The sequence below is a fragment of the Microcaecilia unicolor genome, chromosome 1 (assembly GCF_901765095.1).
Source record: "Microcaecilia unicolor chromosome 1, aMicUni1.1, whole genome shotgun sequence".
Lineage (NCBI taxonomy): Eukaryota > Metazoa > Chordata > Amphibia > Gymnophiona > Siphonopidae > Microcaecilia > Microcaecilia unicolor.
In genome coordinates this window covers 759,086,048-759,107,341 of record NC_044031.1, presented here as the reverse complement: position 1 = coordinate 759,107,341, position 21,294 = coordinate 759,086,048, and the positions used below count along the sequence as shown (strand labels likewise).

General features: G+C 47.1%; 1 protein-coding gene across 1 annotated transcript in view; it reads right to left on the bottom strand.

The window, feature by feature from the left end:
- Positions 1–21,294, bottom strand: part of LRRK1 (leucine rich repeat kinase 1) — a 246,932-nt gene that overhangs the window by 44,438 nt on the left and 181,200 nt on the right. The window contains exons 24-27 of the mRNA XM_030189745.1: positions 20,374–20,623; positions 18,940–19,106; positions 10,677–10,874; positions 2,828–3,105 (exon numbers count right to left, since the gene is read on the bottom strand). Of these exons, the coding sequence (XP_030045605.1) occupies positions 2,828–3,105; positions 10,677–10,874; positions 18,940–19,106; positions 20,374–20,623 (893 nt within the window). The remainder of the gene's footprint in view (positions 1–2,827; positions 3,106–10,676; positions 10,875–18,939; positions 19,107–20,373; positions 20,624–21,294) is intronic.

Genomic DNA, 21,294 nt, shown 5'->3' with positions numbered 1-21,294 from the left:
GCTTGGGTTAAGCCCACCCAGTGCATCCCAGGATGCACCAGGCAGGGTGAGATGCTGCCATTTTGGGAAGGCGCCTGAACAGTAGGGAGGGAGTGTTAGTCCCTCTCTCTTTCAACTACCACCACCAGTACTACGGAGAGGTAGGCCGCTGGGAGGGGGCAGATAGATAGCGGTCCTACTGGACCACCAGGACATTTTTGTTCAATGTGTGTGTGGGGGAAGCTAGCAGTCCCCACTGGACTACCAGAGTTTTTGTGCTTTGGGGTTGGGGGACCTCCAGGTTTTGTGTTTCTTTTTTTGGAGGGGGGAGGTTTGACAGGTCTGGGAGAAAATCCCAAGTCTCCCTCATTCCTCCCTCGCTAGCAAACCCTAACGCCAGCTCCGAGACGGTGTAAGGTTTGCAGCGGTAGCAGCACCCTTGTTTGGCACGCTGCCCGCTGATCATGAGGGATGAATGCAGGAGACCCTCGCTTGCATGCATTTGCACGCAATCGGCGTTCAGAACCGGCAAGCGCGTTATTACACATGCTCACCAGCTCTGATCATTGGGCGGGAGCAAGCACAGGCGCTAGTATGGCGCTATTGGACTCTAGCGCCTGTGTTTGCTTCTGATCATCAGCCCACAAGTGAGGGAGACAAAGAAGAATCCTGCAAACACTTGAGACAGAAGGAACAGGCAGAAGGAGAGGTATTGTGAAATGCAGGGCACGTGGAGGGGGGCTGATTAGAAAGCTGTTTGGGGGGAGGAGTGAGCAACTTGGAGGCTAGATGGAAGGAGGTGAGAGAAGATGAAAATCGGGCATGCAGCAATGCAAGAGACATTGAAAGAGCAAGAGGGGGGAGGAGAGAAACGTCAGAAGAACCATAGGAATGCATAAAGGTGGCGGCTGGGCTACTTATTCACTACTTATTATTTAATGGAATATTTTGTCTCACTTTTCTTTTACTGATTTTACTTGTTTCACCCAGTGAACTACACAGGAAGCCTGCAACAGAGTGGCTCTTGTACCGGAAAAACCCATACACAGATATCCAACCATGCAGCAAGTGCAGAACTTGAAACGGATAAGGTATCTGCTTACAGACAGGAGGATGTTCAGCAGAGCCAGGCATTCGAGCATGAACACTAAAATGCCAGCAGGACTATAAATGGATAACTTATGTCTGTGTTTATTACAGTTTGAGCACCCACCTCATCATAAAGTCTGAGGTTTTCACACTTGAAGGCGCGGCTGAATTTCGCCATACTCTGTAACTCTTAGCCCTGGCCTTCAAGACTAACCCAATTTAAAACACAATTTTGGTTATGTGATGACACAAATTAAAAACAACACAGTTAAATGGTTGGCACCAGCTACCAATCACATAATTACTTTTAAATTTACTTCTTCCCCACTTATTATGAAACAAAACTTCTTTAAAAAAAAATCATCACCGTGTTTATCCTCTGTGCCAATGAACATTTCATTTCCATTTATTACTTTGATATTCTGCTTTTGCAAAAGGCATAAAAAGCAGAGTACAACATCACAAATCTTCACACCAGGGGCGTAGCCAGATTTCAGTGGGAGGGGGGGTCCAGAGCCCGAGGTGAGGGGGCACATTTTAGCCCCCCCGGCCATTGCCGACCCCCCCCGCCATTGCCAACCCACCCGCCGCTGACACCACCACCACCAATTTTGACCCCCCCCCCCCCCCCGGAGATTACCCTCTCGACCCCCCCCCCTCCCGCCACCAACCCTTCCCCGCCATCGCCTACCTTTGCTGGCAGGGGACTCCCAACCCCCGCCAGCCGAGGTCCTCTTCTTCCTTCGTTCTGTTTCTGAGTCTGACGTCCTGCACGTACAACGTGCAGGACGTCAGACTCACAGAAACAGAACGAAGCCTTGCGCCGGAAGAAGAGGACCTCGCTAACTGATCTGCAAGGCTTCGTTCTGTTGCTGTGAGTCTGACGTCCTGCACATGTATGTGCAGGATGTCAGATTCACAGAAACAGAACGAAGCCTTGCAGATCAGCCAGCAATGCGTCCGCTGGCTGATCTGCAAGGCTTCGTTCTGTTTCTGTGAGTCTGATGTGACGTCAGACTCACAGAAACAGAATGAAGCCTTGCGCCGGAAGAAGAGGACCTCGCTAACTGATCTGCAAGGCTTCGTTCTGTTTCTGTGAATCTGACGTGCAGGACGTCAGACTCAGAAACAGAACGAAGGAAGAACAGGACCTCGCCTGGCGGGGGTTGGGGTCCCCCGCCAGCAAAGGTAGCAGACGGTGACGGCGGGAGGGGGGGGGGGGGCAAGAGGGTCGTCGGCAGGGGGGGGTCCAGGGCCAAATCTACGGGGGCCCCTGTGGCTACGCCCCTGCTTCACACATTTACTTTATGGCATCTTGCTACTGGGAACACATATATTACATTACTGGTCAGAGTCCCGTTGTCCAGTACTGGTCAGTCTGGGTGCCACAGCAAGAATGACACTGATCAATACAACATTTCTAGTGACTCACAGCCAAAATAAAATCAAGCGCTGCAAAGCTGACCCAGGGAAAACCCATAGTACTCTGAAAAAAAAAATGCAGCTTTTCATTCATAACCCCTTGATTAAAAAAAAAAAAAAAGAAAACCTGGAACAGAAAAATGCCAACCAGTTTGGCTTTCAGGGGAATCCTAATGCTGGCACTGCAACTCAAAATCAAAACATGTAAAGCTTTTATTTTATTGGGGGGGGGGGGGGGGGGGGGGGGGGGTTGGGCGTATATTCTCACTCCTCTTAAGCAGAACTCTGTGACCGACTTTTACTCGTATGCCGTTTACAGAAAAAGTCTCTGAATTACCTTTTCATCGTAGACTATCCGAGGCCTGATCTCGGGCGCTTGGTACCCAGGGGTACCCTCCACTCCCAGGGCACCTTCATGGAACGACTGCCGGGAAATCCCGTAGTCGGACAGCTTGATGTTAATGAGGTCTCTGACATCCAGAGACCAAACCAAAATGTTGTCAGACTTCAGGTCACAAAATATGATGTTCTTTTTGTGTAGATAGGCCAGGCCAGTGGCGATCTGATAAGCTATTCTCTGCGTCAACATGTGGCCCAGTGGCATGAAGGAAGCACCTAATAAACAAGAGATATGTTGCAGTTACTGAGTGGGAAGGAAATCCTCTCCTCTAAGATACAGCTCACAAGAAATTGAGTGGTACTTTTTAAGCCCAGTATATTCTGATTTCTCCGTGGATGCAGTGACTTCGTATGAATGTTTACTGGAATGGTAGAGCTGAGAAACGGCTTTGATTCCCACTGCCGCTCCTTGTGACCCCCCTAGGCAAATCACTTAACCCTCCATTGCCTCAGGTTAAAAACAAACAAAATAAAAACAACTTAGATTGTGAAGCCCACGAGGGACAGAGAAAGTATATGGACTGGAGGAGTGGCCTAGTGGTTAGAGCACCGGTCTTGCAATCCAGAGGTGGCTGGCTCAAATCCCCCACTGCTGCTCCTTGTGACCTTGGGCAAGTCACTTAACCCTCCATTGCCTCAGGTACAAACTTAGATTGTGAGCCCTCCTGGGACAGAGAAATATCCAGTGTATCTGAATGTAACTTTCTTGCACTGGTACAGGGGCAACAGCACCTAGAACCAGTAATCCTTCCAATGTAGTTAACACTGTCTATAGGCTTCCTGAGCCATTATGTCTAGCTCCATCCCTCGCAACCTTCAAATCCGGGCTAAAGGGCCTACCTGTTTGATGCTGCTTTCGACTCCTGCCTTGTAACTTTTATTTTATCCTTATGTGTCGTCCTGTCCCTTCCTTTATCCTTTTTGGTCCTGTTTGTCCTGATTTAGATTGTAAGCTCTTTTGAGCAGGGACTGTCTTTCTTCTTCATGTTCAATTGTAAAGCGCTGCGTATGACTGATAGCGCTATAAAAGTGATTTATAGTAGTAATAGTAGTAACTCACCTTGAGCTACTACTGAAAAAGTGTGAGCAAAATCTAAATAAATATTTGAGATTCTACATGGAATGTTGCTAGTCTACTAGCAACATTCCATGTAGAAGCCTGCCCTTGCATATCAGCAACACGGCCGTGCAGGCTCCTGTTGCTGTGAGAAACAGAAGCCTGCCCTTCCAGATCAGTGATGCGGCCGCGCAGGCTTCTGTTTCTATGAGTCGGACGTCCTGCACGTACATGCAGGACGTCAGATCACAGAAACAGAAGCCTGCACGGCCGCACTGCTGATCTACAAGGTCAGGCTTCTACATGGAATATTGCTAGTGGAGGAGTAGCCTAGTGGTTAGTGCAGTGGACTTTGATCCCGGGGAACTGGGTTTGATTCCCACTGCAGCTCCTTGTGACTCTGGGCAAGTCACTTAACCCTCCATTGCCCCAGGTACAAACTTAGATTGTGAGCCCTCCTGGGACAGAGAAATATCCAGAGTACCTGAATGTAACTCACCTTGAGCTACTACTGAAAAAGGTGTGAGCAAAATCTGAATAAATAAAATAAAATACCTGTATATAATATGTAAATCGCTTTGACTGCAACCTCAGAAAGGTGGTGTACTGAATCTCTTCCCCTTTCCCCTCCTCATTTTCCACCATGTACTTCTCCGACCCTCAGGGGGCTGAGTGTGGTAAAAAAAAAATGCCATGGGAGAATCTCACTAGGTGGACCTTTTGCAAAGGTGAACTGGCGTTTTTAGCGTGCGCTAAACGCTAGAGACACCCATATACTCATATGGGCGTTTCTAGCATTTAGCACGAGCTAAAAATGCTACCGTGCCTTTGTAAAAGACCCTCTAGGAGTTTTTAGCCCTGTGTTCTGTATGCTACTGTGCCAGCTTTAAATCTGAAATGATTTAGTGATCAGCAGCAGTATTTGGTATACAGGTAAAATGCCAGAACCCAAAAGGAGAAAGGTTCCCCTATGAACAAACACCAATGATTTCACAAATGCATATATCCATCTATCTATCAGATTTATGTCTCGCACCATCCAAAGTTCTGGGCAGGTTACAATAAACATACACAATAATTAAACAATACAAAAATTACAAAATAAATCATTTCCATTTTCCCACACAAATACAAAACAGAATTACAAAACAGAGTATTCCATTTCCCTACTCACATACAAGAATACTAACTATAATAACCAGGGCTATATCAGATTTACTCATAAGCTAACAACCAGACCATAAAACTATACTGACCTCATAAACATACTGGTCAGCGTACACAGGAGGAGCAAGAAGAAAGAAGAGCAGGGGGCAGGCAGCGAACGCGGCTGCACCAGAGACCGGCGCTGAAGAAGGCTTCGGCTAGCAGGGGTTGGCAGTGGTGTTCCTAGGGTGGCTGACACCTGGGGTGGATTGCCGATGCGCCCCCCCCCCCCCGGGTGCAGCGCGACCCCCCCCCCCCGGCGAAAGGACACCCCCCCCCCCGGGTGCATTTTTACCTGCTGGGGGGGTGCCGCGCGCCTGTCGGCTTCGCTCGTTCCATGCTCCCTCTGCCCCGGAACAGGAAGTAACCTGTTCCGGGGCAGAGGGAGCACATAACGAACGGAGCCAACAGGCGCGCGGCACCCCCCCCCCCCAGTGGTGTGCACCAGGGTCGGACCGCCCCCGCCTTGGTACGCCACTGGGGGTTGGGGACCCCTGCCAGCAAAGGTATTTGTTTGTGAGGGAGTGAGGCGAGGCGGTTGGGAGGCGAGGGGGGGTGGCGGGGCGGCACTTAAAATGTGCCCCCAACCTCGGGCTCTGGCCCCCTCCCACTGTGAGGTCTGGCTATGCCCCTGCTGTGCTGGTGTAGACGCATGTATTGGAAGCTCGCAGGTCCATTTTTCAGCACACCTGCGAAAAAAAAAAAAAAAGGTCTTTTTTTTTTTGGTTGAAAATGGACATGTGGCAAAACGAAAATTGGCGCGGGTCCATTTTGGAACTGAGACCTTACCACCGCCCATTCACTTAGCGGTAAGGTCTCACGCATTAACCGTGCGTATCTCATGCGATTACTGCCCAGTTAGTGCCACGTGCCGGAAAATAAAATATATTTTCCAGCGTGCGTACTGGATGCACGTTAAAAAAATGAAATTACCGCCTGGGCCACAATGTAGCCAGGTGGTAGTTCCGAATTGGTGCACGCTGGCCATGCGTAGGGAACTACACAGCTTAGTAAAAAGGCCCCTGTATGTGCCTTATTTTGAATGCAACACTTTTTCGATTCGTTCTTTCTTAAAGCGAAGATACTTACCTGTAGCAGGTATTCTCCGAGGACAGCAGGCTGATTGTTCTCACAATTGGGTCGTCGTCCACGGCGGCCCAGGAACCGGCAAAGAAATTTTGCAAGTAAAAATGAAGTCTTTCGGGAAAGTGTGGAGAGAGCTGAGAGTTACTTGGTTTGTTGTAATAACTCACAGCTTCCTACACCTGTTCTGGGGACCCAACAACCAGTCACATTCTCAAAATATCCATAATGACTATGCATGATATATGTTTACCTATGCTGGTTCTCCGATGCATGCAAATATACTTCACGCATATTCATTAGACATCTTCAAAAGCCAACTGGTTGTGGGGTCCCCAGAACAGGTTTGGGAAACCCTGGTGTCAGCTGTGGGCATACTTGCCTCTGAAGCTGTCCCTACTGCCTTTAAACATGCTGTGGTCACACCTCTCCTTAAGAAGCCTTCACTCGACCCTACTTGTCCCTCTAATTACCGGCCCATCTCCCTCCTCCCTTTTCTCTCCAAATTACTTGAGCGTGCTGTTCACCACCGCTGCCTTGATTTTCTCTCCTCACATGCTATTCTTGACCCACTACAATCTGGTTTTCGCCCTCTCCACTCAACCGAAAGTGCGCTTACTAAAGTCTCCAATGACCTATTACTGGCTAAATCCAGAGGTCTGTATTCCATCCTCATTCTTCTTGATCTTTCCGCTGCTTTTGACACTGTCGATCACAGCATACTTCTCGATACCCTGTCCTGACTTGGATTCCAGGGCTCTGTCCTTTCCTGGTTCTCTTCCTACCTCTCCCTCCGCACTTTTAGTGTTCACTCTGGTGGATCCTCTTCTACTTCTATCCCTCTGCCTGTCGGCGTACCTCAGGGTTCTGTTCTTGGTCCCCTCCTCTTTTCTATCTACACTTCTTCCCTTGGTTCATTAATCTCATCCCATGGCTTTTCCTACCATCTCTATGCTGATGACTCCCAAATCTACCTTTCTACCCCTGATATCTCACCTTGCATCCAAACCAAAGTTTCAACGTGCTTGTCTGACATTGCTGCCTGGATGTCTCAATGCCACCTGAAATTAAATATGACCAAAACCGAGGTTCTCATTTTCCCCCCCAAACCCACCTCCCCGCTCCCCCCGTTTTCTATTTCTGTTGATGGCTCTCTCATTCTCCCTGTCTCCTCAGCTCGAAACCTTGGGGTCATCTTTGACTCTTCTCTCTCCTTCTCTGCTCACATCCAGCAGACTGCCAAGACCTGTCGTTTCTTTCTTTACAACATCCGTAAAATCCCCCCCTTTATTTCCGAGCACTCTACCAAAACCCTCATCCACACCCTTGTCACCTCTCGTTTAGACTACTGCAATCTGCTTTTTGCTGGCCTCCCACTTAGTCACCTCTCCCCTCGCCAATCGGTTCAAAACTCTGCTGCCCGTCTCGTCTTCCGCCAGGGTCGCTTTACTCATACTACCCCTCTCCTCAAGTCGCTTCACTGGCTCCCTATCCGTTTTCACATCCTGTTCAAACTTCTACTAACCTATAAATGTATTCACTCTGCTGCTCCCCAGTATCTCTCCACACTCGTCCTTCCCTACACCCCTTCCCGTGCACTCCGCTCCATGGATAAATCCTTCTTATCTGTTCCCTTCTCCACTACTGCCAACTCCAGACTTGGCGCCTTCTGTCTCGCTGCACCCTACGCCTGGAATAAACTTCCTGAGCCCCTACGTCTTGCCCCATCCTTGGCCACCTTTAAATCTAGACTGAAAGCCCACCTCTTTAACATTGCTTTTGACTCGTAACCACTTGTAACCACTCGCCTCCACCTACCCTCCTCTCTTCCTTCCCGTTCACATTAATTGATTTGATTTGCTTACTTTATTTTTTGTCTATTAGATTGTAAGCTCTTTGAGCAGGGACTGTCTTTCTTCTATGTTTGTGCAGCGCTGCGTACGCCTTTTAGCGCTATAGAAATGCTAAATAGTAGTAGTAGTAGTCTGTTATAAAAAATGACCTCTAATGGAAAGTGGGCAAATATTTCAAAATGATAAATTGTTTTTATCCCACTGTGTTCCACGATTTAATAGTTCAGAAGCAGATATGTAGCTTTCCCAACACATTCATACAAAGTGACCGATGTTTAAAACTATTTAACCGGCCAGGAACAGCTCCTGGCCGGTTAAATAGTGTTTTAGCACCTAACCAAGGATATTCAGCGGGAGATAACTTATCTCCCGCTGAATATCTGTAGTTAGTGGCTAGCTACTAACTGGCGATATCGCGTGACACAGCCTGTTATATGCGATGTCGCTTTGTTACATGTTATGTATTGCAATACCTTAATTCCAAATTTAGCTATTTGTGCACATTCATTTTTAAATGTTTTTTTATTAGATTTTATAATGTTCATTCATTTTGTTATTTATATTTAAAACATATAAGTGTAGTCCAATTAAAATTTTTTTAACATCTTTTAAAAAATGTTTTTAATATTTCAGTGTGTGTGTATATATATATATATATATATATATGTATACATTGTTTTTAATTTGTGCTTTTAAATTCGATTATAGACTCCTGATGCAGGCCTAACGGACGAAACACAACGTTGTGTCGAGTTATTATACCTTAATAAATTTCTTTAATTATTATACATCTTCTCAGCCTTTGCAATCCTTGGTCATCCTCCCACTTTTATTTCATTGTGTTGTTGTCCGTGGGGTGTTTTGAGTTCTCCGTCTTTTGACGGATCTCTTTCCTACAACCTGTTAGGCGCCAAACCAGTTATGTTTCGCTGTTAAAATATGTCACACAAACAGCAGGGCCTATCTTTAACCACTAATCACTTAACCAGTTAGCGCTGAGTGTCTGTTTAAATGCTGCGGTTTAAAATGAAACTGGATATTCGATGCTGGTAGCCAGCTGATTATCGAAGGGAAAAATCGTACAGAGACAAGAGAGGAGAGAACTGTTATTGGTATTGATATACCAGCTTCCTGCGGTACAACTGAAGAAGTATACATTTATTATATACAGATACTTTCTCTGTCCCTAGTGGTCTCACAATCTAAGTTTTGTACCTGGGATAACAGAGGGTTAAGTGACTTGCCCATGGTCACAAGGAGCCACAGTGGGAACCAAACCCAGCTTCCCTAGTTCTCAGCCCAAACCATTGGTCTAACGCCTCTGTTCACTACTATACTATTACTGTTGGATAAATTGAGGCCAGGCAGATAGAATGGTTAATCCAGAGTCATACCAACGAACAGGCCACGGCAGAGCTGAGATTAGATCTAAAGTACAGGCAGATAAAGGGATTTATACAGGGTCACCTACAGTCAGTGCCAGAAGGTTTCACAGAGTCAGGTCCTGCCTGAGCTGTTCCGATGCAGTTCTCAGCCTCCTCCATGAAATGCTGACCTTTAGGAGGAAACTTATTTCTACAGCAGGGGAAGGTCTACTTTGGATGAAGACCCAGGGTTGGACTGAGGGGGCCACTTAGTTCCTCTCAGCTCCCCCCCCCCTCGGCTTTTAAATCATACCTTTCTAGGTGAGGATGCCCAAGCCCCACCAGCCAAAGAGGTCCTGCCCAAATCAGGGGCGTGGTCAGACTTTGGCGGGAGGGAGGTCCAGAGCCCAAGGTGAGGGGGCACATTTTAGCCCCCCCAGCCGACCCCCCCCCCCCTGCCGCCGCCACCCCCACCAACTTTGACGACCCTCTTGACCCCCCCCTCCTGCTGCCAACTCTCCCCCGCCACTGCCTACCTTTGCTGGCAGGGGAACCCAATCCCCGCTAGCTGAGGTCCTCCTCTTCCCGTGCAAGGCTTCGTTCTGTTTCTGTGAGTCTGACATCCTGCATGGTCAGAAACAGAACGAAGCCTTGCGCGGGAAGAGGAGGACCTCAGCTAGCGGGGATCAAAGTCCCCCGCCAGCAAAGGTAGCCCACGATGGCGGGGGAGGGTAGGCGGCGGGAGGGGGGCTCAAGAGGGTCGTTGGCAGGGGGAGTCCAGGGCCAAATCTACGGGGGCCCAAATCCCTGCCCATGCTACGCCACTGGCCCAAATCCCTGCCCATGCTGCCTGAGCAGTACAGAAGTCAGCCGCATGCATCAGACAGAGTTATTGAACTGAGCATGCACAAGAGTGCCAGCACTGGCAGCTGAAGCACACCACCAACCTCAACGCTGCTAAGGTAGCATGGGCAGCAGACCTTGGGCATCCCTGCCAACCATTACACTGGTGCTGCAATTTTAGAGGGGGCTTGAGCCCAAAGTGTGGAGTGTGGGGGTGGGGCTACACCCCCGTAGGCAGCAGATCTGGATTACACAGTGATCTGAGCTGGCCTAATTTCCAAAATATGGAATTTAAAAAAGTAAATAAATCTTAATTCCAAATAATCCTGTTCACTATGCATAGACAGCAGACCACTTTCATAGTATCTCTGCCACTGTTACCTTTGCTGTTTTCCGACAGTACGGTGTTCAGGCTGCCCAATGGAGCCAGCTCAAGGGCAAAGCAGAGAGGATGGATACATATTCCAATCAAGGAGACTACACATGGGTGCTGCAGGGAGTGAAGCATGCTGGCCTCTTGCCGGAATTCGGCAAAATTCCTCATGGCGTCCATAGCTTGGAGGTGTTTAAGCATGGTATCTGCATTAACAAAAGAGAGGGTCATGAATAGAGAAGCTGCAAAGTGAACTGTACACAAGATACATTTACTCACCAGAAAGTAACCCAAGCTGCATCTCTACATTAGCAGGATGCTGGGCTTGATGGACCTTTGGTCTGTCCCAGTGTGGCAACACTTATGTACTTATGTGCTTGGGATTCTGAATGGAATCTTGCTACTCTTTGGGGTTCCACATGGAATGTTGCTACACTTTGAAATTCTGCATGGAACCTTGTTATTCTTTAGAATTCTAGAATCTTGTTACTCATTGGGGTTCTACATGGAATGTTGCTACTGTTTGGGTTTCTGCCAGGTACTTGTGACCTGGCTTGGCCACTGTTGGAAACAGGATGCTGGGCTTGATGGACCTTTGGTCTGTCCCAGTGTGGCAACACTTATGTACTTATGTGCTTGGGATTCTGAATGGAATCTTGCTACTCTTTGGGGTTCCACATGGAATGTTGCTACACTTTGAAATTCTGCATGGAATCTTGTTAGTCTTTAGAATTCTAGAATCTTGCTATTCTTTGGGGTTCTACATGGAATGTTGCTACTATTGGGTACTTGTGACCTGGATTGGCCATTGTTGGAAACAAGATGCTGGGCTTGATGGACCTTTGGTCTGTCCCAGTGTGGCAACACTTATGTACTTATGTGCTTGGGATTCTGAATGGAATCTTGCTACTCTTTGGGGTTCCACATGGAATGTTGCTACACTTTGAAATTCTGCATGGAATCTTGTTAGTCTTTAGAATTCTAGAATCTTGATATTCTTTGGGGTTCTACATGGAATGTTGCTACTATTGGGTACTTGTGACCTGGATTGGCCACTGTTGGAAACAGGATGCTGGGCTTGATGGACCTTTGGTCTTTCCCAGTATGGCAATACTTATGTACTAATGTAAGCTGCCAGGGTGGAAGATTTTAGGCTAGTCCTAGATTTCTGACAAGCCTATCATTATGGGTCCTGCAGCACCGATTTTAGTGGGCAGGATCAGGGAATTGCACATAAGTTCAGAAACAGGACAGGCCATAAAGCTGCTGAACTGAGTAACTTGGCTCTGAAGTAGCACGTTGAGAACCTGGGAAGTTGGGCAAGTCATTTTCATCCTCAACTGCCTCGGGTATAAACTAGAGGTGTCAAGGGTGGACTTTGCAGACAATGTCCGAAACGTAAATTTACAAAAAGAAAATTATATTTAGCTTTTTCTTTGGTGCTTCTGAAAGGAAACTGAGTGAAGGTTTTTGAAGGAATTCACCCACATAACTTAATAGTTATGTGGGTAAACTCTCCAGGCTGAAAAGCTCCCTACACTTAATACACACCCAGGTACATTTGTACCATACTTTTGTTACATTTTTCCCCTGCACTTTCCCACTCATGGCAGGCTCAATGCGGCTTACATTGGGGCAATGGAGGGTTAAGTGACTTGCCCAGAGTCACAAGGAGCTGCCTGTGCCTGAAGTGGGAATCGAACTCAGTTCCTCAGGACCAAAGTCCACCACCCTAACCACTAGGCCACTCCTCCACACTCCTACCAGTGGACCTTTCCAAATTTTCAAAGGTACACTGTTTCTAGAGAACTGGCAGCCCCCATAGAGAGTCTCCAAAACAGCCAAACAATCCACAAGATGAAAAACGACTCTATTTAAAGGGAAAAGGCCTCAAAGAGCTCCGAGATCAAAAATTAATCTCACGGGGCTTAAACAGACACAATGGTCTTCTCTTCATCATAGGCCAAAAACCCTAGGATACCACAGATCTAAGAAAATGTTTGTCTGTGGTCAGAAAGTATGCTCAATGAGAATTAAACATAGTATATCAGTCTTATGTACGTAAATCACTACTGAAGCAGGAGGAGGAGTGGCCTAGTGGTTAGGGTGATGGACTTTGGTCCTGGGGAAGTGAGGAACTGAGTTCGATTCCCACTTCAGGCACAGGCAGGTCCTTGTGACTCTGGGCAAGTCACTTAACCCTCCATTGCCCCACGTAAGCCGCATTGAGCCTGCCATGAGTGGGAAAGCGCAGGGTACAAATGTAACAAAAATAAAATAGATACTATTGGAGATTCTACATGGAATGTTGCTACTATTGGAGGTTCTACATGGAATGTTGCTAGTGGAATAGCAACATTCCATGTAGAACCTCCAATAGTAGCAACATTCCATGTAGAATCTCAAATAGTAGCAACAGTGGAGGAGTGGCCTAGTGGTTAGGGTGGTGGACTTTGGTCCTGGGGAGCTGGGTTTGATTCCCAGTGCAGCTCCTTGTGACTCTGGGCAAGTCACTTAACCCTCCATTGCCCCACGTAAGCCGCATTGAACCTGCCATGAGTGGGAAAGCGCAGGGTACGAATGTAACAAAAATAAAATAGATAGTATTGGAGATTCTACATGGAATGTTGCTACTATTGGAGGTTCTACATGGAATGTTGCTATTCCACTAGTACAAAAAAAACTCTGGACTTGATTTCAGCAAAGCTCAACTAGATAATCAAATAACGAGCTGAATCTTCATATGCTAAATATAGACTAAAATCTATATATGGTGTGATATCTTTTTCTTGTTTATTTTTTCTATTTTTAATAAATTTTGAATAAATTTTAATTCTAATCCCAAAAGAAATGGAGAAAAAAGACCTCATCAGTCCCAGCTCGACGATATTTTTATTCGATTTTTCAATCAATTAAATCGTCTGCTTGTTCAAGGACTCCGTTATAATCCTTGGTCTTAAAAAACTCCACCTCTCTTTATTTTAATAACAAAATTGTTCTTTCATTGTTCCATCTCCATATTATACTCGTGATTATTTTCAATATCAAGTTATATACTCATGTTACTTAGCAGAGCAAAAAAAGCTAAGTAACATGAGTATATAACTTGATATTGAAAATAATCACGAGTATAATATGGAGATGGAACAATGAAAGAACAATTTTGTTATTAAAATAAAGAGAGGTGGAGTTTTTTAAGACCAAGGATTATAACGGAGTCCTTGAACAAGCAGACGATTTAATTGATTGAAAAATCGAATAAAAATATCGTCGAGCTGGGACTGATGAGGTCTTTTTTCTCCATTTCTTTTGGGATTAGAATTAAAATTTATTCAAAATTTATTAAAAATAGAAAAAATAAACAAGAAAAAGATATCACACCATATATAGATTTTAGTCTATATTTAGCATATGAAGATTCAGCTCGTTATTTGGCTATTCCACTAGCAACATTCCATGTAGAAGGCTGCGCAGGCTTCTGTTTCTGTGAGTCTGACGTCCTGCACGTACTCACAGAAGCAGAAGCCTGCGCGGCCACATTGGTGATCTGCAAGGGCCGATTTCTACATGGAATGTTGCTAGTGGAATAGCAACATTCCATGTAGAATCTCAAATAGTAGCAACAGTGGAGGAGTGGCCTAGTGGTTAGGGTGGTGGACTCAGTTCCTGGAACTGAGTCCAATTCCAACGTCAGGCACAGGCAGCTCCTTGTGACTCTGGGCAAGTCACTTAACCCTCCATTGCCCCATGTAAGCCGCATTGAGCCTGCCATGAGTGGGAAAGCGACGGGTACAAATGCAACAACAACAACAACACGCTATCCAATATACACTATTAATTTTTGATCTCGGAGCTCTTTGAAGCCTTTTCCCTTTGACTGTTTTGGATAGTTTTGTGCTTCCACAGCACTTGTTTAGTTCTATAGTCAGTGGCGTAGCGGGGGCGGCTGCCACTCGGGGCAGATCGCCACTGCACCCCCCCCCCCCCCCCCCGGGTGCAGACCAACACAACACCCCCCCACCGGCGTGGACCCTCCCCCCCCAACTCACTGGCATAGCGCCACCCCGACACGGTCCCCACCTGTCTACGAGCTCCATCCATCTGCAGCGCTGCTGTAAAAATCGCTTCGTCGGCCCTTCCATACCTTACTGTGTCCCGCCCTCTGACGTAACTTCCTATTTCCTCAAGGGCGGGACACAGTGAGTGAGGGAAGGGCCGACGAAGCGATTTTTACAGCAGCACTGCAGATGGATGGAGCTCTTAGACAGGTGGGGACCGTGTCGGGGGGGGAGGCGCTGCGCCGGGGGGGAGTGGACAGATGCACCCCCCCACCCGTTGGCACCCGAGGCGGACCGCCCCCACCGCCCCGCCCTTGCTACGCCACTGTCTGTAGTTGAGCCCATAGAGAGTGCCACTGGCCAGCGAGTATGGGAAGATTCTGGGCTTCTGGAGCAGGATCCCTGCCAGTTAATGTATTTATTCAATTTGGGTCATGGAGGTGGAGGAGACGGACTAGTGTGTGCCCACCCAAATTGGCACCTCTGACCACACCACTGCAACAAAAACTTACAGCAGCTCAGCCCCTCCTTTCCTGTGACTATAGCAACCTTCCCAGTTGCTGGATCCTATTACAGTCTCTGCACTGGAAGGGGGAGCATTAGAAACATAGAAACATGACGGCAGATAAAGGCCATATGAACCATCCAGTCTGCTCATCCTGTGTAACCCCTAATTCTTCCTGTTCCTAAGCGATCCCACATGCTTATCCCATGCCTTTTAAAATTCTGGAACAGTACTTGACTCCACCACCTCCACCGGGAAGCCATTCCACGTCTCCACCACCCTTTCTGTGAAATAATACTTCCTTAGGTTACTCCTAAGCCTATTCCCTCTTAACTTCATCGTATGCTCCCTCGTTCCAGAGTTTTCCTTCATTTGAAAAAGGCTCTCTTCCTGTACATAAATGCCCTTGAGATATTTAAACGTTTCTATCATGTCTCCTCTCTCCCTCCTCTCTTCCAGCGTATACATGTTGAGGTTCATAACCCTGTCCCTATAATTTTTGCATTCAAGACTGCTTACTAATTTTGTAGCGGCCCTCTGGACCGACTCCATCCTGTTTATATCTTTCCGTAGGTGCGGTCTCCAGAACTGCTCCAAATGAGGCCTCACCAGAGACTTATACAACGGCACTATCACCTCCTTTTTCCTGCTGGTCATGTCTCTCTTTATGCACCTAAGCATCCTTCTGGCTTTGGCCGCTGCTTTTTCTACCTGTTTGAAAGCTTTAAGGTCGTCAGACACAGTCACCCCCAAGTCTCACTCTTCCTTCACACACTGAAGCACTTCACCCCCTATACTGTACCGTTCCCTCGGATTTTTGCGACCCAAGTGCATGACCCTGCACTTTTTGGGATTAAACCTTAGTTGCCAAATATCGGTCCATTCCTCCAGCTTCGCTAGGCCCTTCCTCATGTCATTTACACCCTCCAGGGTGTCCACCCTGTTGCACAGTTTAGTATCATCCGCAAAGAGGCAAACCTTACCAGACAGCCCTTCCGCAATATCGCTCACAAACACGTTAAAAAGAGCCAGCCCTTAGACTCCTGAAAAAATCCAAACAGTTGGCAATTCTAGCCTCCTAAGTCCTGACTCCATTTGCCATTCCCCCCCCCCCCCCCCCCCCCCACTAAACATTTAAGCCCTAGGTACCCTGTCTAGTTTGCTTATTTCTTAATCCAGCTCTGCTCACAGCTTGTTAGGTCTTTGTCTCCATCTGCTGATTGAGGGGCACAACCTTTGCATTCTGGACTGGTCTGGCGGATGAAAAGGAAAGGCTTCGTTTACAAGAACTACCTGGTAAAAACTTTATGACGAGAACAATTGTACTCCAGAGCCTTTTTGAATACTTCTCCCATAAACAGGGAATGGGACACCTATGGAGGCTCACCAGGAAATCAACTGAGGAGGTGAAGACGTTTTTATCCCCCCCATTAGGAGTACTGGTATTTTAAACTAGGGGGCTCTGATCTCTCTTGGCATTTGGGAAAGGAAGCGGTCGTTTATTTTGATCTTTTCTCTCTATTTAATATTTTACTATTGCACACTGTTTTGGGCGGACATGGTTCAGGGAAGCTGTTTATAGGTTTTACGAAATAAACAAGTTAGAAGGGCCTGTTACACAACTATCTTCAATGAGGGCAATGTCCAAAAGCCATTTACCTGGCTAAATGATCTAGTTGAAAATTACTCTCCTTCCCTTTGGGAAAGGTACACACTGATGGTTTTTGAGTTTTTGTGGTTGTCAGGATCTGTTGGCTGCTGCTGAAACTCTGCTGTACACAGCAGGGAGTAGGAATGGAAGGCTCCTCCAAGAAACTGGGGAAGACATATTGGAGTGGAGGAATGGGCTAGTGGTTAGGGTGGTGGACTTTGGTCCTGAGGAACTGAGTTTGATTCCCACTTCAGGCACAGGCAGCTCCTTGTGACTCTGGGCAAGTCACTTAACCCTCCATTGCCCCATGTAAGCCGCATTGAGCCTGCCATGAGTGGGAAAGCGCAGGGTACAAATGTAACAAAAATAAAATAGATACTATTGGAGATTCTATATGGAATGTTGCTACTATTGGAGATTCTACATGGAATGTTGCTATTCCACTAGCAACATTCCATGTAGAAGGCTGCGCAGGCTTCTGCTTCTGTGAGTCTGACGTGCTGCACGTACGTGCAGGACGTCAGACTCACAGAAGCAGAAGCCTGCGCGGCCACATTGGTGATCTGCAAGGGCCGACTTCTACATGGAATGTTGCTAGTGGAATAGCAACATTCCATGTAGAATCTCAAATAGTAGCAACAGTGGAGGAGTGGCCTAGTGCTTAGGGCGGTGGACTTTGGTCCTGGGGAACTGAGGAACTGAGTTCGATTCCCTTCCCACTTCAGGCACAGGCAGCTCCTTGTGACTCTGGGCAAGTCACTTAACCCTCCATTGCCCCATGTAAGCCGCATTGAGCCTGCCATGAGTGGGAAAGCGACGGGTACAAATGTAACAAAAATAAAAAAAAATTGTAAATCAAACCTTTATTCCAAGTTACACAGTGAAAAACTCGACTCGACACAGCTTCACTTGAAGAGAAGTGCTGGAGCAATCAACACATAACGGAGGTTTCTTTCGGCAGAGACATCGGATAAAATAGCTATATCCGGTATTACGTAACACCAATATATCACAGATAATAGAATACACAAAATCAGCTGTACACTATAAGACTCCTGAGGAAGGCGCTTTTTAGCGCCGAAACACAGCTGTGTCGAGTTTTCCACTGTGTAACTTGGAATAAAGGTTTGATTTACAATATACGTCTTCCCCGGTTTCTTGGAGGAGCCTTCCCTTCCTACTCCCTGCTGTGTGCGTTTCCTTGGGTAGGATCCTAGCGTACCTCCACCTTTTTGGTGGCGTTTTCCTCTCAAAACTGCTGTACCCTAAAAGCTGCTACCCTAAGCAATTGCTGAGTTTGCCTAATGGTTAAACCAGTCCTGGCAGGTTTCGAGATTAACAATCTATATTTTATGAAGCAAATATAAAGAAAACTAGTAAAAAAGGCCCGTTTCTGGAACGAATGAAACGGGCGCTAGCAAGGTTTTCCTGGGAGTGTGTATGTTTGAGAGAGAGAGCCAGAGTGAATGTGCGGGTGTGTGACAGAGTGAGACTGTCTGTGTGACAGTGTGTGTGTGAGAATGAGAGTGTGTGACAGGGCCCCCTCCCCTGTTCCTAATGCCCCTCACCCCGTTCCCTCCCCTCCTTTTCCTCCTCCTTCCCACACTTTGGGTTCCTTAAGGCTTTCAAAAGTCTATGTACCCCCGTGGCCCTAACGCCCAGTATCAGGATACCCCACCACTTTCCTCCTCACCCCTCCCCCAAGATGTAATACTTTCACGTCCTTCATTTTTAAAAAAAAAAGCGTCCTATCTACCCTGTGTACAAATGCCCGGCATTCAGATTGTGTTCCTCTCGTAAATTTTCATTTCTTTCATTCATTCAGAACTCCCCCCCTCCCCCCATTTAACACTTTCGGTTCCTTCAGTCTTTTAAAACTCTCCCATCAACCCTGTATCCTAATGGCCAGCACTCAGATTGTTTTGCTTTGCCAAACTGTCTGTCACTGAAGTCAGTGCGTGCCTGCCTAGCAGACCACTTCCGGCAGGCACGGTCCCAGGCACATCCTGTTGGAGGTGAGAATTATTATATAGGATAAAAGGTTCCACATATACTACCCATGGAGGAATCCACAGAAGCCTTGTATTTTTTGATCATGAACTTCTTCACAGCAATGGGTTTTCCTTGGTACTGGGCTCGGTATATGGTCGTTCCACTGCCACCTTGCCCAAGTACGTGATTTTTGCTTTCACTGTATTCCAGGTCACTGTTTTCCAAAAATAATCTGCCAAAGATGAAATTAAGCTTAGAATGAGATCTCAAGATGAAGAGATTTAATTCTGTGATTCTATCCATTGCATCCCATAGAGTGCCCTAAACTAGGACATTATGGACCAAATTTTATAAATGGCAACCAAAAAAATAATGCATTGTTATTCTATAAATGGTGCAGAAAGTTACACGCTGTTTACTGAAACACTCAGCGAGGATTTATACCAAGTAAACCCTGGTGTAAATCCTTGCCGATCCCCCTTAATCTATAACAGCATGAATAAAATTCTAGGAACGCCCCTGATCCACCCATGACCGTGCCCCCCTTTTTGGAACTGGGTGTCAAATTTACATGCTGATCCACGTGACTAAAAATTTCAATTAAGACCAGTTAGTGCCAATCCTTATCACCCAATTATCAGCGCTAATTGGCTTAGTCAATTAAATTGCACATGCAAATTGGGTGCATGCTTAAATTCGCGCGTGCAATTTTAAATGCCACTTGTAGAATTTTGGGGCACACGCAATAAAGGAAGGGCTGTTCACCATGTTGGGAAAATTTTCTAACATGAGAATGACAGTGTCTGACTGCCAGGCTTAACCAATGGCAAGGCAGGTTTTATAAAACTTGATGACATCAGGGGCGTAGCTAGGTGGGGGGGGGCATGGGCCCCCACAGATTTAGTCCTGGCCCCCGCCATTTTCGAACCTCCCCTTTCCCGCTGCCGCAAAGTACCTTTGCTGGCAGGGGTCCCCAACCTCTGCCAGCCTTAGTCTTCTTCAGTGACGGTCTCTGGCGCCTTCGCAAACTGATCTGTGCTGTGAGTCTTGACGTCCAGCACGTCCTGCAGATCAGCAAATGCGCTGGAGACCGGCAATGAAGAAGACTAAGGCTGGCGGGGGTTGGGGACCCCTGCCAGCAAAGGTACCTTGCGGTGGGGGGGGGGGGGGGTCAGCGGCAGCAGGGGGGTTGAAAGTGGCGGGGAGGGTCAGCGGGGGGGGGGGGGGGGGGGTCCAAAGTGGCAGGGCATGTCAGCCGGGGAGGGGGGGATCAAAAGTGGCAGGGGAGGAAGGCTAAAATGTGCCCCCCCACCTTGGGCTCTGGACCCCCCCTCCCGCCGAGGTCTGGCTACGCCCCTGGATGACATCACAAAACAGATTAGCTGCATTCTAAATTTAAACATTCTGCTTAACTAGCTTTAAAAATCCAGTATTAGCTTTAAAAACACATTAAATCAGACAAAAAAATATTTTAAACCCACTTCAGGACCTGGCATTACCTTGCAGGAAAATCTGTCATGAAAAGCTCTGGCACTAGTTCCTGCATAGGAACTGGGAGATCTGGGTGATTGGGGCACATCATATAGTCCACATCAACAGCGCTGAGGACGCAGTCCTCCATATTGAAGTAATACTCCTCTTCTATCTTCCCACCTGCTTCCGTTTGCCCTGTTCTTGCAGCTGTACAGATGTGGCACGGCACGTACTGCTCCATCAGCAAAGTCCCATCACTCTCTGTAGCCGTGAGTGCTATAGACATAAACACATAATTAAGCAATGCAAGATTTTACACAACTCTATACAAAGAGTGCTAGGGTTCTTCTGCATGCTAAAGAATTCAACACATAAGGTTTTAAAAATTTTTTAGAAGTCTTCTTTATTAAGTATTGAGAAATACAACATATAGGAAAATACACAGTACAGGTACTCACTACCGTTCCAAACAAACTTCCCAGTTGCAAGCTACATTATACAACAACAAAATAGTCTCAATACAGGAGATTGGCAAGCAAATGTATACTTCCATTTCTTTATCAAGAAACAATAATATATAAACTTGAAAAAAGCCTACCTACTTCTCAGTACCCCTAGGATCCTAAACACCCCTTATCCTACCCCAACCTCCCCCCCCCCCCCCGCCCCACCTAACAACCCAACTTCAACAGACTAGCTGTGGAGTCGGAGTAAGAAAAAGGGAAAATGAAACCACGCCCCTTCCCCCAACCCAGACCTATACCTATGCACCCCCCCTGAGTGCAGCGCCCCCCCATGGCGAAATGACACCCCCCCCGGGTGCACGGGGGGGGGGGGGGTGCCGCGGCGCGCGCCTGTGGGCTCCGACTTCGCGAACTTCGCTCGTTCGCTGCAGCTCCCTCTGCCCTGGAACAGGTTCCTGTTCCGGGGCAGAGGGAGCTGCAGCA